This window comes from Archocentrus centrarchus, chromosome 4 (genome assembly GCF_007364275.1).
Source record: "Archocentrus centrarchus isolate MPI-CPG fArcCen1 chromosome 4, fArcCen1, whole genome shotgun sequence".
NCBI lineage: Eukaryota > Metazoa > Chordata > Actinopteri > Cichliformes > Cichlidae > Archocentrus > Archocentrus centrarchus.
Window position 1 is genome coordinate 22,390,123 of NC_044349.1, and position 15,506 is coordinate 22,405,628.

A 15,506-nucleotide genomic window follows, 5' to 3' on the forward strand; every position below is an offset into this window, starting at 1 on the left:
TTTCTTTGTGGTGTTGTTGTAATTGATAAAATCAGAGATGTTTTTTCCCTGTTATATTACAGATTAAGTACTAAAACTACCAAAATGGTAAAGAAGCACAAGTGTGTCAGGAGACTGTGGGTGTAGATCTGCATTAGACTGGATAAATATATATATACTGCATAAATCTATAAGAGACAAAATATGCATCCTCGTGTGATACTGATGCTCGTTATCCCTTTGTAGGGCACTTACTGAAATAGAAATGGAACATTTCAACCCTAGAGTGTTACTGGAGGACATTACAAAATCTTTTCACTTTTGTGATTTTTTTTACTGTTACTGTATGTTACAAATCAAGTTAAAATACCAGAAAACACCAGAAAACTTTTATGGCCTACTGGGCATATGATATTATATTAAGTAAACATTTCAGAGTGAAGAATGTACTTTTGTTCTGTTCACTGATCTACAAGGTACTGGAATATTTATCAACCTGATAATGGTGGTGGTGTGACTCAAGAGGACTGTGTTCAAATCAGAGTACTTGGAACCAAGTTGTGGAATGATTATCCACGTGCATCTTCTCTGCAGTGGGTCTGTGAAAAAATACCATAACACCATTTATTCATTTTTTGAGATTTGATATGTGTGCATATATTTTGCAAGTTTAGCAATGCTAAACTATACCGTAAATGTAGAATATCTTTGGAAACAGCGCTTCGCCACAAGACGTGCGTTTTCTCCGCGGAGTGATTCGTCTGTCTTTAAATAGACGATCTTATTGAGTCCGCGTGCTGCTACCTCGACCAATCAAGGCAGTGTGGGTAACCGTTGGGGTTTGAATCTCCCCCAGAAAACAGCGGCAGATGACAGCAGCTTGTTGCGCTTGTAGAGACTGCTAGCGAGCATATTTGGGTCACATTAGCGCTGATAACACCATTCTGGAGCTGAGTTTCGTTGCTTCTGTCAACTGAAAATGTCGAAAAAACAAATCTTTTATTCCGACAAGTACACCGATGACGAGTTCGAGTACAGGTATGGTTTTTTTTTCTTTATTTTTTTTTAACGTTTTCAACAGTCCGTTATTTCGACTTTACTAGCTAGCTAACGTCAAACTAGCTATTTGAATGTGGTGGGGATAACTTATTACCGCTGTAAATTGAGACTTGTTGCGTTAGCAGTTGCTATTAAAATATATCAAACTACATTGTCTTAGCCCTAGTGGGTCATTATATGTTTGTTGTATTTCCACCCTGCAGGCATGTTGTGCTTCCAAAGCAACTGTCCAAACTGGTGCCCTCCTCCCACCTGATGACAGAAGAAGAGTGGAGAGGACTCGGGGTGCAACAGAGCCAGGGCTGGATTCACTACATGATCCACAAACCAGGTCTGCAGGACATGTTTACATTTTTCGCAGTCATATCTTGAAAATTAAGTCAAATCCAGGCTGCAGCTTTTAGATGTGTCCCTGATCCAACACACCTGAATCAAATGGCTGAATTACCGCCTCAGTATGCAGTGAAGTTCTCCAGAGTCCTGCTAATGACTTCTGTATTTGATTCAGGTGTGTTGAAGCAGAGACTCATCTAAAAATTGCAGGACACAGGCCCTCGAGGCCTGGATTTGAGGATCCCTGCCCTATGTGCGTCTAAAAGAGCTACCAATTGCTGTCTAAGGTGGTGAAGATGTTTTTGTATATCTGTAAACGCTTTTTTAAACCAGGTATGTCACCATCTGTTTACTGTAACTTGAGTAGGAAAGGGTGTCCAGGGAATGATCAGGGATGCTATACTAAAAGGCTGTAACATGACTGATTCCCTGTGGTGAGGCCCTTATTTTCAGCTCAGCCTTGTTACACAGCAGAAATGTGTATTTTGTTGGCCATTATGAAAAGATTTCTTTATGATCGGTGTGTAGAAGAGGGATGATTATATCAGGGATGTCAAACTCATTGTATTTAATGTGCCACATAGATCACAAGTGGGCTAGAATGTAACACGCAAACCACTATCATGACATGTATTTTAAAATGTATAGCTCATAGTGGATATACAAAGCTCAAAATTTTTACATATTATGTTTTTCTTGTCTTTTCTTTTTTTGGGAGAGAGAGAGAGAAACAAAAATAAATTTCTTTATGATCCAAACAACTTGAATTAAATTTCCATAAAATATTCATGCGTGCAGTAATGCTGGTACCTCCACAGCAGGAATGGCTCCATGTTTTACTGATTTAAATCAAAGTTATTGACTTCCATAGAAGCTTTCTTTTGCCACAGAAAAGGAAAAAAAAAATTGTCATCCATATGTCAAAATTTCAGGTTATCTCAAAAAAAATTTTATTTATTTATTTATTCTTTCAGTGATAGAAACAAGCTTCCAAAGATTTCTGTGCAATTTTGACCCTTTGGTGGGCTGGTTTTGGTGCCTGGCCTCTGTGTTTGATACCCCTGCATGATGATATCAGCAGCATATGAGTACTGTGTTAAAGTTGACACAATAACTGAATATACCATTGAATAGCTTCTACCTTGCATCATTTGGCTGTGATGAAAGGTGGGTATAGATGACCTACAGCTGTGTGCTTGACTGTACTGTATTTAATAACTTATTAATGATGCTGATGGATACTTGTTTCTTGCTTTACTCCCTAGAGCCACACATACTGCTTTTCAGAAGGCCTCTCCCAAAGGATTAAATGGGAGCCGTCTGCTAAAAGACCTGCTATCTCCTCTGCTGATATGTATTGTCTTACACATATCTCTATATGTGGTCTGATGTAATGTGTAGAAACCCTGTAGTTTTGTGTTTGTATATATATATTTTTGTGTTTGTGCTTTCAAATATCCTCAGTTTTTAGAGGTTATGAGAGACAAATGGCTTGATTCCACTGTGAATAATAACTTTAAACAATTTGAAGGTGAAAGTTTGCCTGTCACTTGTACACTCTTAGCATTTTTTTTTTTAATATCTTTAGATGCAACTTTGTCAAGATTGATTTATTAATGCTCATACGGCTATTGGGTATCATTGTGCTCAAACCAATGACTGGCCGGCAGTTTTCTGTTTGAACATTTCTTGACACTTCCTTAATTTTATGTATGTTATGTGCATATATTATTTCTTGATATAAAACTTTCCACTCAGTTATGATTATGACAAGTTCTTTGGTACTGAACAAAATAAAATATTCTAATTCCTAAATAGTTGTGCTTTTTCCTTTTAAATTACAGAATTATGTCAATTTCTTAGATGTCTGATGTTTAGTCAGAAATACTGACAACAAGTGGAGTGACAAATTCTGAATGTCTGATACCCAGGGAGTAGGCTGGTGCCCGGGCCTTGTGGACTGTGACTTTCTCTGGATTATACATTCCTGGACCTGGTTTCTTGGTGCCATCTCTGGGTAAACTGTGACGCCCCAACATTGAAAATGCTGGCTGTCGGGACAGATAAACATTTGGGTCAATACTATTGTAGCTACAAGGCCCAGGTGTCTTGGCTAAATCCTCAGATGGTCCTCCTATGCTGAGACCACTTGACATTGTGTAGCTTGCACTGGCTGCCTTATTTGGGACTTGAGGGCCCATGAGTGCAGGCAGAGAATACTTGTTAGGAGCGGGGACTGAGTCAACACTGCGGTAGTGTGTGCGAGAGCCCATGGTGTAGGATGGAGGTCTGCGCTGCAGGTTGCATGGTGGGGCTTTTTCGGGGCTGTATGTGCCAGGTCCAGGTGTGTGGAAAAGCTCTTCTAGTGAACAGAAAACAGTTGTGGGTGATTCACATGAGATTCAGTTGCAACAACTGACACTGGATCTCTAGAAGTGTCGAAAGCACATGGTTTCTGCACAATCTATGTATTTTGAAATTACTAATCCAATCTAATTATAATGAAGGAAAAAAAATACTTACTCTGTGCTTTTACTCTACCCAGCATTGAGTATGCAGGTGTACCATCCTTTCCAAATCGAGTGATTCTTGCGTCGATATGATGCTGAGGCCCTGGACTGGAATCAACACTGTACACTGCAAATAAATAAAAGTAAACCCTTTTAATCAGTTTTATTTTTTCCCTTGGTTTGGTTTGATCATGCTGTTTTTGTGAAGATACAGATTACAGGCCAAACACAAAGTGAGGAACAATGGCTTGTCTCCACCTAGTGGTTTAATTTGACATCACATCAAGCAGGGATCATACTGGGCAGAATTATTATACAGGAGATTAAATCATTCTGTAAAGATAAAGACATCGACTATATCAATTACTGCACATGAAAATGCTGTGTAATGTGTGCTGGTGACCGTATGCTTCCAGCAGATTTAGGTCTCCTAAATCAACAGTTTAACCAAGTCCAAAACAAGGCAAAATTTGGTTACACAGCCTGTTTCCAAGACTGATCACACCTAGCCCTAGACAAAAAATTAACAAAGAACTCTGTAAAAATACTTGATCTACATTTAATCCATATCTTATAAAATATGTCTGCAAATATCCACTTCTGACAAACCCTAAGGTAAAAGAGGGGCTCACTATTATCAGTCATCCTTCCGTGGAAAGAGTAGGCAGGGCTTGTTGACTTTGTGAAGTCATGGCCAATAAAGCCAACGGTGGGAGGAAGCCTATAGCGTCCAGGCCCAGGCCCTTGAAACAGAAAATGTCACAAAGCTGTCACAACCTCAAATACACATTGTATCTTAAATTACATTCACAGTGTACAAATATCAGAAATGTGGGAAATACTGAGTGACAATGGCTCCTGTAATTCCTGAAAGCAGCTGCAGTCTTGTGTAAGGCTCTCTGTATTATATATACCTAACATTAAAGTTAAAAAATTAGCAACTGTAATTTTGTTAAATAGGCAATACAAATTAAAATGAATCTGTATTAGACTCACCTTCCAGTTTTCAGCCTTAAATGAAACATTACTATGCACACTAGGTGAAACAGCTACCAAGACTACAGGTGGGAGCGTTTTTTTTTTTTTTTTTTCCACAGAATGGAACAAGTCCTGACAGGTCTACCCACTCCAAAACCATCTACTCTGCTCTACTGTGACGTAGTAAACTATTGATATTTGTAAACATTAATTTACATAAAGAGAAGGAAAATTGATTTTTTTGTAAGAGAGCTTACCTTTTTCTCTTCCAGCAATTACTGGGTATTTTCTCTCCATCTTACTCTTTGTAGAAGTGACAGTTACTTCAGGAGTCCAGCACTAGTCGCAGTACTACAGAAGTATCAGATTGCATTTGGCATTATATGCTTGTAAAATCATGCGGAAAGCACAGGATTTTTTTGTACCTCACCACGATCAGTCCCTTTTCAGCTAGAAGTGTGGCAGGCTTCTGGAAATTCAGTCATCACGTGAGTTTCAGAGGAGTAGGTGATTCCTTAATTCAAGCTGATCTTGGTGGGCTGTTGTTTTTTTTTTAACATATTGCTTCCTCTTCATCCAGCACCACCAAAGGCCTGGATGACAGTAGAAACCCAGAACCCTGTCTGATCCAGAATCAATCCCCAATTTCCTCTAAAGCAATCAGGAAACCTGAGACCTCTGATACTTGTAAAAGTGTCAACAACAGGGGAGGCTCTACCCTGGATAGGGTTCAATCCATCTGCCTGTTTGTCCCTTTGTCCAAATGCTCCATCAGTGGAAGCCTGGACAGGTCAGTAGCCCTTCCTCCACAGGGGTGGATGTATAGGTGCACTCAGCTGATACTTAGAAACAATGTCATCACTCCGATTCACTCTTATGTAATGCTAGCTTGATACCCCCCCCCGCACAAACTCTGAAACCAAGATCCCTCCTCTCTGTCCTTTCTCTTTTCATCCTTTCTGCTCACCACAGCGTGGAGATGCAATATCACTCTTCAGCCATGCATGCAGTTGCCACGGAGACTGCTGTGGGCAGCTTGCTGCAGCCAGGTCCCCTGCACCGCTGCCTCGTTGTCACAACAGGAGCAAAGCTTTCATATTCAGAATGAGTGGCTAAATTGCGTGTCACTGCTCAGAGTTTAGGGCGAGTTTGATAACTTCAAATGTGACTTTATGCTGCTGACAGGTTTCCATACAGTGCAGTCACATAGTTTTTTTTAGTTTTATGTAAGTAAGAATGCAAAGAGAAGTTATTTCCTTTAGAATGAGTGGACAAGCACAAGAATGCTTTGAACTACAAAGCCCCAACATAGAGTCAAATCCAGAGCACACATGAATCAGCTTCAGGATGACACCCGGCAGGTCCTCCTGAACTACTGGAATGCTCTGATGGACAGTAAACCCAATGGTTTATCATCTCTAACTTAAAGCCTAGCACATTTCCCAGACACAGTTTGGGATGATGATTTGATTGGAAGGACTGGTTTAAAGGCCTGACCTGCCAGTTTCCAGAGGCCACTGAAACTGAGAGGGTTGATAAGTGATGTGCAACAAACATTAAACTTTAACAGGCTCTAACGCTCTCCTGGGGGCCTCCTTAACCCAAATCTGTTAGCACTAACACAAACACATTAAAGCTCATCCATGTGCATGTATGCAGTTGAGTCCAAATTCACACACACTAAAATGCTTTCTGTCTTTAATATAGCTCCATACAAGGAATCTGAGAGTCAGTTATCAAAGCAGAGTGCCCTCTGAAGCAGCATGACTATAATACAGCTGACTGCTGACTTAACTAGGAAATGGAGCAACACATCTCTCAAAGAACTGCACTGCACTGCTGTTCTGCAGATGCAAATATTTTTTTAAAAAAGGCCATAAAAGAAGCATAGTGGTGATGGAACAAAACCAATAGCCTAAACTGCATATAAATTTTATTCTCATTTGTTTTAAAAATCACAATATTTGATATCAATATGCGTTACACTTGATCAAATTTGGTACATTTACAGAAATCAAAACTTCATCTTTATTTATTTTTAACTTGACTGCTTCAAAGATCAAAACTGAACAAAAAACAAAATAGCTTATGAACTGTACAATCAAATCTTAAGGTAGGTAATGTAAATGGTGAGAGTAGATGCTGGTATCTTGGTGGAACAGTTTCAGAAACATTACAGCTGGGGTCGAACTGTTAAAGTCAGAGTCGGCCAGAGGCCTTTGTTGCATGCAAGTCCCCTTCTGCCTCCTTATGTTTCTTGTCAATTGCTACTCTGCTGTCTAATAAGACAAAAATGGCAAAAAAAAAAAAAAATCTTTAAAATGAAAAACATTTCAGCTTATGTTTCCGTAAAGCATATGGTTAGCATATGTCTGTTTTCCAGCAGGATACCAGAAGAGGAATTTCATCAAATATTTCAATAACTGGGTTAAAGCTTGCTATGAAGGAAAAAAAAAATGCCTTGGATCGCACACATCTTAAAGACCCACAACGGGGAAAAACGTAGACTGTATTGGGTGGGTGATGACTTAAAAAATAGAAATGATATGATCTCTACCTAAAAATAAATACCACAGATAAACAATATAACAAAATACGTTGCTTAACATCAGGTGTAATTACAAACATAAATACTTGATTATTTCTTCTAGTGATTATAAAAGCAGTACAGTGATTAACAAAGATGCTATTGTGCCTATTGGTGACTAGGTGTCTAGAGGAAGAACAATACAAGTCTGGAGGATACTAGCTTAATAAAAATATACACTGTCACATCCGAGCACACACAAACATATAAAGGCATCCACTCACACAAAGTCAAACACGCATTCTCCAGACCCCACCATCTCTTCCTTTAAGCAAGTCTCTCTTCTCTTTCCATTCACTAGCATATTCACAAATAATGTACAATTTGGAGGTGGGTATGGCTTCACTCTAGGAGCGTTTCTGTGGAAGACATGAAAACAGGATCATCCTTAACACTGTTAAAACCTCTTTTTTGCTGAACATTTTAAATCTGGTTCCAAAGTCTGTGGAGACATCATATTATTTAATTCAATTCAATTCAATTTTATTTATATAGCGGCAAATCACAACAAACTGTCGCCTCAAGGCGCTTTGTATTGTGGGTAAAGACCCTACAATAATACAGAGAAACAGGAGATGTACAACTGCATTATTTTTCCTTTAACATTATTACCAGAGACAAATGTTCAAAACAGACTCTGAATAACATCTCAGAGGTCTACTAATCCAGAGTCTGTTAAACAAATACAAAAAAACCCATCAAAGATGTAACTCATACCATCGCTCAGGAGTGTTTTTTGTGTCCAGTGTGGGTAGCTGGGTATCGACTGGTAGGAGCACGTTATGCTCTATGCCCCCACCGCCTTTAGGAAGATCAAAATGGTCCCCTCCCTCTGCATCAGCAAGGAAAGGATCTGAATCTGGGTCGTATTCATAGGAGTAGTAGGACACTTCTGCCATAGAGCCCTGCTCCTCTTCACCTGCAGAGGTCGGAGTTTGTGAGAAACACAGACGTAAGGCAGGCAGATCCCAATATCTGACAGAAATTTCAGTCGATAAAGATTAAAGTTCTGGCTGTCATGGATACTTTACACTGCTGAGGTGTTTTTAAACCCATAAGTACTGCTATGGGGTATATATGTGGAAGACCTGATATGAATTTATTGTACTATTGCACTAAACTACAGGTGGTGGTAATGTGCCACAAAACATATCAAAGTTTTAACACAGGGAAAGAGGAAGACTTCTAAGAAGGAAATATTGATGTAAATTTTGAGAAAAAAAAAAGTTTCATCGCCATCAACACTAAATGTAAACCTAAACTTTGTTTGTTTGTTTGCAAGACAACTCCACAGGACACCTTTAATATCCTGCACATCTGGCCCTCTCAAGCAGCAATACCATATCACACACAGCAGGGGTCGCATCTGGTTTACAATGTTGTATCCTCATATAAGCGTGCTAGGCTCGAATCCATCTTTTGAGGGTGTAGCTCTATGAAATGTTAGCTTTACTTTGAGTAGCCTGATCAGATTTCGCTTCTTTAAGGTCTGCAGCACATATCGCACTTTATGGTGAGATTTTAAACACATTTAAAACAAATATGAAGTGGGATTTTTGAAAAGTCAATAACCAAAAAGCATGTGTATGATGCCCAAAAATCAGCTCAAAGGATGCCTGGGTATCTGTATTTTACTGTTGTCCTCTGGCAGAAGGTCACCAATATGACAAGTCTGCACAGTGAAGCTAATTCCAGAGCTTCAGCGTCCTCCGCTGTTACAGGGGAAACTGTCAGTTTCTTGGCACAGCTCACATTCACCTATTACTCTCTTGGTGCACTTATCAGGCATGTAGTCAACATTCTAATGGTTTACAATGACAGTGTTTTTACAGTACTTATTCAATCTAATCACCCCAGGGTTATCTTATTGTAGATGAGTGTGCACGTCTGTCTATGTGTGTGGGCAAATATCTGCCTGCGTGGACATGCAGGAAGTGTATGTGTCGTGTGCATGTATAGATATGCATGTGCATTTGTGTAAGCACATAACAACATTCCTGTGGTGTGTGTGAAGCGCTGGCTTTTGTACTAAGAAGACCTTTGACTGAGCAGCTTTGTGAGCTGCAGTTACCTAGGGTAGCGGGCTCAGAAACAAGTCAGTGCAGGCTGTGCCACACCGCACACACATACACATAAACACACACACACACACACACACACACCTGTACGCAACTCAGACCTTCACATAGGCAGAGTTTAAATTCATGTACATATAACAGCATGCAATGTGCACACACTGTATGCAAGTACACAATCCTGCAGCTTGTGAATGACTTTTTTTTTTTTTCCCCCCCCAAATGTTTTCATTGCCAAATGTAACACAGCTACATCCTCCCTGCACGCACAGCCAAACATCCTATCAGGAATTTTCTGGCTGCCTCCCTGAAAATGGCAGCTGATCTAAGCTCATGACAGAGCAACAATCAAGCCGGTTGTTTGAAAATGATCCACCTATTTATCACACAGACTGTAAAAACATGATGTGGTGGCAGGGGAATGTGCTGCCGTTCACCCCACCTGCATATCTACTTTCACACTAAACCTGTTTCTTTTCTCTTTTCTGATCCCACCTCCTGGTCATCTCCTTCACCCCCCCCTCCCCTTCAGCTTTACAGCCCCTACACGCCATCACAACCTTTTCGTCTTGGTCTTTAATGCTTTCTTCTTCCTGCCCTTGCAAACTCCAATGCTCCACAAACACTGGGTGGCAATATGCATTAAATCTAGACTCACTACATTTAGTTTAGTTAACACAGAAATAGAGATGCACTTATAATGATAGTTAGACAGTAGATTTAACACGCTGCTGACTCTTTAAAACCTGCAAATAATGAAGAAAACGAAGAAAAAAAGCAAAAGCAAAACTACTATAGGCAGAAAATGTCCAGATTAGTCCTGTCTGGCAGAGAGATTGCGAGCTAGAGAGGTGATGTGGAAAAGCTGCAAAGAAAGTGCACAGGTGAGATGAAAGAATGCAAAGCTGTGTATGGTATAAGTGAGAAAAGGTGTGATATAGGAAGTTACCTGTGTGTACAGGCACTGAGGGTTGCTCAGTTTCCTGACTCACTATTGGTTGCCTGTCCTCCATGGTCTTCACTGGAAATATAAACAGACACATGTTAGATTATTCACATTTATGTGGCTGCCACAGCACCTAAAAAACAAGTAATGAATTCAACAGAGTTTCATTGTTGCATAATCTAAATACTGGCCAGAAGCATTATCCACCCCACTGAGCAACACTTGGCAAGCCAATGATGCACACTCAGTCTCAACAGAGGCCCGCATTAAATTCTATCTATCCAAAAATAGCAGGGGCCAAAGCACGGCCAGAAGGCCATGTGAGGAAGCAAATCATATCTTTTTCCTTTTTGAAATTGGGAAACGTTGGCATGAATCTCCCCCTGCACAACTGTACACAAACAAACAAGGTCAGGGGGCCCTAAACAAAAAATACAATCCTTTTGATAGTCTGCAGCATGAACGACTTGGCACAAACTAAGGTCTTTTCCCACCACAGTTTTGTCTATGCCTTTTCCCAATCTGCTCCACAACATGAAGGCTCCTTTGTTGTTGGGCTGTGCGTCGGAAAGGAATGTGACAAGGATTTCAAAGGCTGGACAAAAGCACTCTGTCATTTGGAGGGAGCCCTGTAATACAGGAGCGAGTGAGAAAAGATGGAGGGGGGGAGGGTGCACGGGTGTGTGTGTGTGTGGGGGGGGTACGATGGGTAGTTCTTCTCAAAGAAAAAAAAAAAAAAAAAACTCATCTAGTAATCAGCTCAACACCTGAACAGCTGTTTCCCGAAGCTCAGATCATGGTGCACACAGAGGCGCATAGACAAACCTGCATGCGCACATGAACAGACGCACATAAAGAGGAATGGAAAAAGGATTAAAAAAAAAGGAAGATTACATACTCGTATAAGGTTACAATGAGCCCAAGAGGCTGTATCCCATAACACACACACACTGAGAATTGAGAACACACACATATAGTATATGGATAAACATTTTCTAGGGCATGCTGTAAATGTCTGTGAGTTACTGTACAAATAAATTAAATGACACGCTTTATATTAGCTTGAATTTGTCCATTTCTGTGACTTTATCTACTCCAGAATAGAGAGAAATGTAGACATGTATGCAATAATTTCCATCTCAGGCTAGCAGTGCTATTCTGAATTCTCATTTTGTGTCAGGTCATTCATTCAGCCAGCTTTTGTGTTCATATTAGTGATGTGAGTTATGTATTAATCTTGTCTGTGGTATTTTCTATTGACACTGAAGTGTGCAGGAGATGTTTTCACACCTTTTTCACATTTATGTTTTTGTAGGTGGACTTCTAACAATTTGAATGCATTTTTTCATGAAGAGACATGATGGATCTATTCTTAATACTGCCTAAACTCAGATTGTTCAAATGTTTACTCAGCTGGTGGGTGGAAACAAATGTCAACAGGAACCAGACCTATTTTAATCACTACAAATCTGGGATTTGGGAGAGTCTTTGGTCTGCATCTTGGCTAGTGTAGTGTGCAAACAGCAGTATTAGAGAAATAATAAATACATAAATAAATAAAGTTAAACAAAGAAGTCCAGAATCTCTGAACAGATAAAATGATTGTGTGTGATGACAGAGATCTTACTGTTTGGACACTGGGACAACGGAACCTGCTTGATTCGTGTGCCATTTCGGCAGGCAAAGACCTCCATCTGACACTGGTTCTGGTAGAGCTGCCCATCTGACCCACAAACAGGATCACCATCGTAACCGCAGTCCCTGTAACACGTGCAGCGCTCAAACCGCTCCTCTTCCAGACAGCCAAACACATTGTTGCACTGGTTCGCCTGCACGAAACCTGCAGAAACATAATACAGTATCTCATTAGACTCATGAAAGTGAGGTACCTCCAGACCTTTAAGAGCACTGCGCATGTCTCTCACCAATCCACTGATTTGTTGAACTTTCCACCTCATTGCAAGTAGGTCCATCACACAGCTCCCGTGCAAGTGGACTGCTCTCGCTAACATTGTAGAACCGGGTAGCTTCAAAAGCTGCACGACAAGCACAGGCCCACACGAGCATGTTCACACATCCACACACATGAAACAATGAAGCTCATTAGTAGGTCATAAACTTCCAGTTGCCAGAAAAATAACCTCAGAAAAAACATGACATTTCATGAATCATAGAGAGGAGGTGATTTTCTTTCAGTTTAACCCTTTAAGGAGCAGTACTTCAAAAATTCATCAGAGGCACACCTGGTTCATAATAGTCATAGATCTTGACTGGAACAGGTGCTGTCTTGCCCACAATGTATTCCCTGACAGCTTGGAAGGCCACACACGTCATACACTGACTGGGAATCTACGAAAGGTTGACAGAGAAAGACTTACGAAAGCCTCCTGGTGCACACATACATGAATACAGATGCAAACATGGATATTGAAACTGCTTAAAACACATCCAAGAGATATCTACTTAGAATTCTTCTGTTATCAGCTAAGAAAACTTTGACAAGAAAATGGCTCCAAGTGGATATACCAGGGATAGATGACTGGCACAATACTGTATACCAAATATATGTGATGGAGAGACTTACAATGACTATGAAACTACAAAAGGACAGGATTGGAAGTTTGTGGTGTAAGTGGGCACAGTATATTAGGGCATTAAGACCCGACTTTGTTTAAATATTGACTACAAACATGTTACGAGGCCAGAGTGAGAGCCTAACATGGGAGGGAAGCAAAGTAAAGGGATCTCGGAGTGAGGGAATTACAAATCTTTTTCTGGTCATTTATTTATTTTTTCCCTTATTTATTCATGTTTTGTTTTGTTTTGTTTTTTTCCTACCACCTGTCCTACCGCTCTATTGTTCTTTCACTGTTCTATTGTTCCTCATCCTCTATTTCAAAACAGAGGGGAGGGGGAAAAAAAATTTAACTGGCAGAAGCAACATTTGAATTGTTTTATTTTGGTTAGTCACCCTGATGTCTAGGCTGGAGGGCGACTTCAGCAGTGTGGAGGATGAAATGATTGTTTTTGCGCTTTTGTCTTGACACCGGGGGACAGAGATATATGTGGATATATACATGTGGGTGTATGTGTCTCCATTTGTGTTATGACTGTATGGATATCAACTTGTGTTATTGCTGTACTGTCACCAGTGTCTGTATCTTATTCAGAAGTAAATAAAAAACAAAAAAAAAAGAAACTGCTTAAAACACAAAGTTCCCTCCTTACCTTGTGTATACAGTGATGCAAACATATGTGAAAACACAACTACTATTACTACAGGTGTGCAAAATTTAGACAGAGCAATCAAGAATTTTGATTGCACTCACCTCATCAAAGTAGAACAAAACTTTTCTCCCATTCAGCTCATACCTCTTCAGACCGACTCTCTTGTCCATCAGCAGCTGTTGAGGAGGACAGTACATAAGGAACCCAAGCTCCATACATAAATATTAACCTGGCTTAGAAATGGAATGTGTATTGTAGTGGGTGCTACTGATGTCTTTTTTTTTAATTGATGTCTTAACATTTTCATTTAAAATAGTAAAAGTTTAATCTGGAAGGGATTATGAATATCTCTTGCTTATGTACCAATTAAGAAGAATTAAATGCTCTGCCAGATGCTGATAAAAATGTGTTAAGATATTTAAAAATTGCTGAGTAACAGTACAAAATGCTAATTTAAAAACCAATAATACATGACATGCCCCAAAGTCAGCTACGTATTCAAACTCTATAATTTTTATATGAACATGCAGAGAAGTCATTAACAATGGACATTAGCAGTAATCAGCACCACAGCGGACTGGACAGCTCCACCTCATGCCAACCGAGGTTTACTGTTCACAGGGAAGTAAATATAATGTGTCAAATATGAAAGAAAACCCTCAGTTCTTATGTTATTACAGAGCCCTGCGAACACTGTACAACAGCGCACGTAGGATATTAATCGTTTCACTAGAATGCCCCCTTTTTTACTTGCACAGATTATGACTGTAGAGTATTTAAAGGATTCTTGTCAGGGCTGGGTGCGACAGGCAAGGCAGAGGACCCCAATGCAAGACCCACGAGGCTCGAATAATGTTTAACTTACTTTATTTAATAAACTCGAGATTACCAAAACTGGACGGGAACCAGTTACACAATGGAACATGAAAAAATCCAAAACACACAGCATAAGCTGGCATACAGGGTTAGGCAGACAAGGATGCGACCAGGAACTAAACAACACTGAGACCTTAAATACATTAGGGGATAATGTGGGAAAAGGAAACAGGTGAGAAATTTCTGTAATTTCCCCATTGTGGGATCAATAAAGCATCATCATCATCATCATCATCAACACAAGTGAATGAACTAACACTAATGAACAGGGGAAAGCAAAACAGAACACAACACACAGAGACCAGATGACTATCAAAATAAAACAGGAAGTCGAACAAGGGAACAGAGACGCAGACCTTACACTGAACATTGGGAAACACAAGGAACTAGAAAATCCAAACATCACCAAACTCCACAACAAAAGAAAACCCCAGAACAGACAAAATAAAGCCAAAACAAAACACACAGGATCAAAAGGACTCCCGGACCATGACATTTCTATTGTCGAGTGTCTCATATTGGGAGGCATTTCAAACTAAACTTTAAAACTTGTGCACAAATGATCATGTTTACATAAATGAGCATCTTACTGTAATGATCGTAGCGTACGTATGTACCCTATCTTCTCCTTAACATGTGGGCCAATCTCAACGAAACTTTACGCGAACATCATCACACATACAGCAATTATTAACATCTACATGCTTTTAAAAAACGTTGCTTATAAATCCCAACTCTTTTGATTTCCATATTGATCATTCCCCTGAGAATGCGATGTAGAATTCTCCATTTGCGTTTGTTTCATGGGTCAAATTCAATGTACGTCACCTGTCTGTAACTTAATGGTCACCAAAATTTGTATCCACACTGGAATTTTGTTCAACTCACCACAAAATACGGAATGAAGAATTTGAAAATTTTGATAAAGGGCTGCA

The 15,506-nt window shown here is 39.8% G+C and overlaps 3 protein-coding genes across 3 annotated transcripts in view; 1 reads left to right on the forward strand and 2 right to left on the reverse strand.

Annotated features, from left to right (window-relative positions):
• The first annotated feature begins 809 nt into the window (after positions 1–809).
• On the forward strand, positions 810–3,178 carry cks2 (CDC28 protein kinase regulatory subunit 2). The gene is made up of 3 exons (XM_030727804.1): positions 810–1,017; positions 1,242–1,369; positions 2,637–3,178. Exons 1-3 carry the CDS (start codon positions 959–961, stop codon positions 2,678–2,680), a joined length of 231 nt encoding a protein of 76 aa, XP_030583664.1. The 5' UTR covers positions 810–958; the 3' UTR covers positions 2,681–3,178.
• Positions 3,179–3,245: 67 nt separating this feature from the next.
• Positions 3,246–5,350, reverse strand: cimap1d (CIMAP1 family member D). The gene is made up of 5 exons (XM_030728410.1): positions 5,290–5,350; positions 5,117–5,210; positions 4,514–4,624; positions 3,895–4,008; positions 3,246–3,733 (listed from the first exon to the last, which is right to left on the reverse strand). Exons 2-5 carry the CDS (start codon positions 5,154–5,156, stop codon positions 3,246–3,248), a joined length of 753 nt encoding a protein of 250 aa, XP_030584270.1. The 5' UTR covers positions 5,157–5,210; positions 5,290–5,350.
• A 1,470-nt stretch (positions 5,351–6,820) lies between these two features.
• The window catches only part of cpamd8 (C3 and PZP like alpha-2-macroglobulin domain containing 8), a 47,473-nt gene continuing 38,787 nt past the window's right edge, over positions 6,821–15,506 (reverse strand). Inside the window, 7 exon segments of the mRNA XM_030728411.1 lie at positions 6,821–7,805; positions 8,164–8,365; positions 10,471–10,542; positions 12,095–12,307; positions 12,393–12,503; positions 12,711–12,816; positions 13,797–13,871. Of these exon segments, the coding sequence (XP_030584271.1) occupies position 7,805; positions 8,164–8,365; positions 10,471–10,542; positions 12,095–12,307; positions 12,393–12,503; positions 12,711–12,816; positions 13,797–13,871 (780 nt within the window). The 3' untranslated portion in view covers positions 6,821–7,804.

What these genes read in the sequence shown, in the direction of transcription:
- cks2 (XM_030727804.1), top strand. Translation starts at nt 959, where the DNA reads ATGTCGAAAAAACAAATCTTTTATTCCGACAAGTACACCGATGACGAG. An exon ending in GATGACGAGTTCGAGTACAG is followed by an intron (nt 1,018 to 1,241) that starts GTATGGTTTTTT and finishes TCCACCCTGCAG; the next exon opens with GCATGTTGTGCTTCCAAAGC. An exon ending in CTACATGATCCACAAACCAG is followed by an intron (nt 1,370 to 2,636) that starts GTCTGCAGGACA and finishes TTTACTCCCTAG; the next exon opens with AGCCACACATACTGCTTTTC.
- cimap1d (XM_030728410.1), bottom strand. Translation starts at nt 5,156, where the DNA reads ATGGAGAGAAAATACCCAGTAATTGCTGGAAGAGAAAAAG. An exon ending in CGGAAGGATGACTGATAATA is followed by an intron (nt 4,009 to 4,513) that starts GTGAGCCCCTCT and finishes ATTTATTTGCAG; the next exon opens with TGTACAGTGTTGATTCCAGT. An exon ending in GGGTAGAGTAAAAGCACAGA is followed by an intron (nt 3,734 to 3,894) that starts GTAAGTATTTTT and finishes TCTGTTCACTAG; the next exon opens with AAGAGCTTTTCCACACACCT.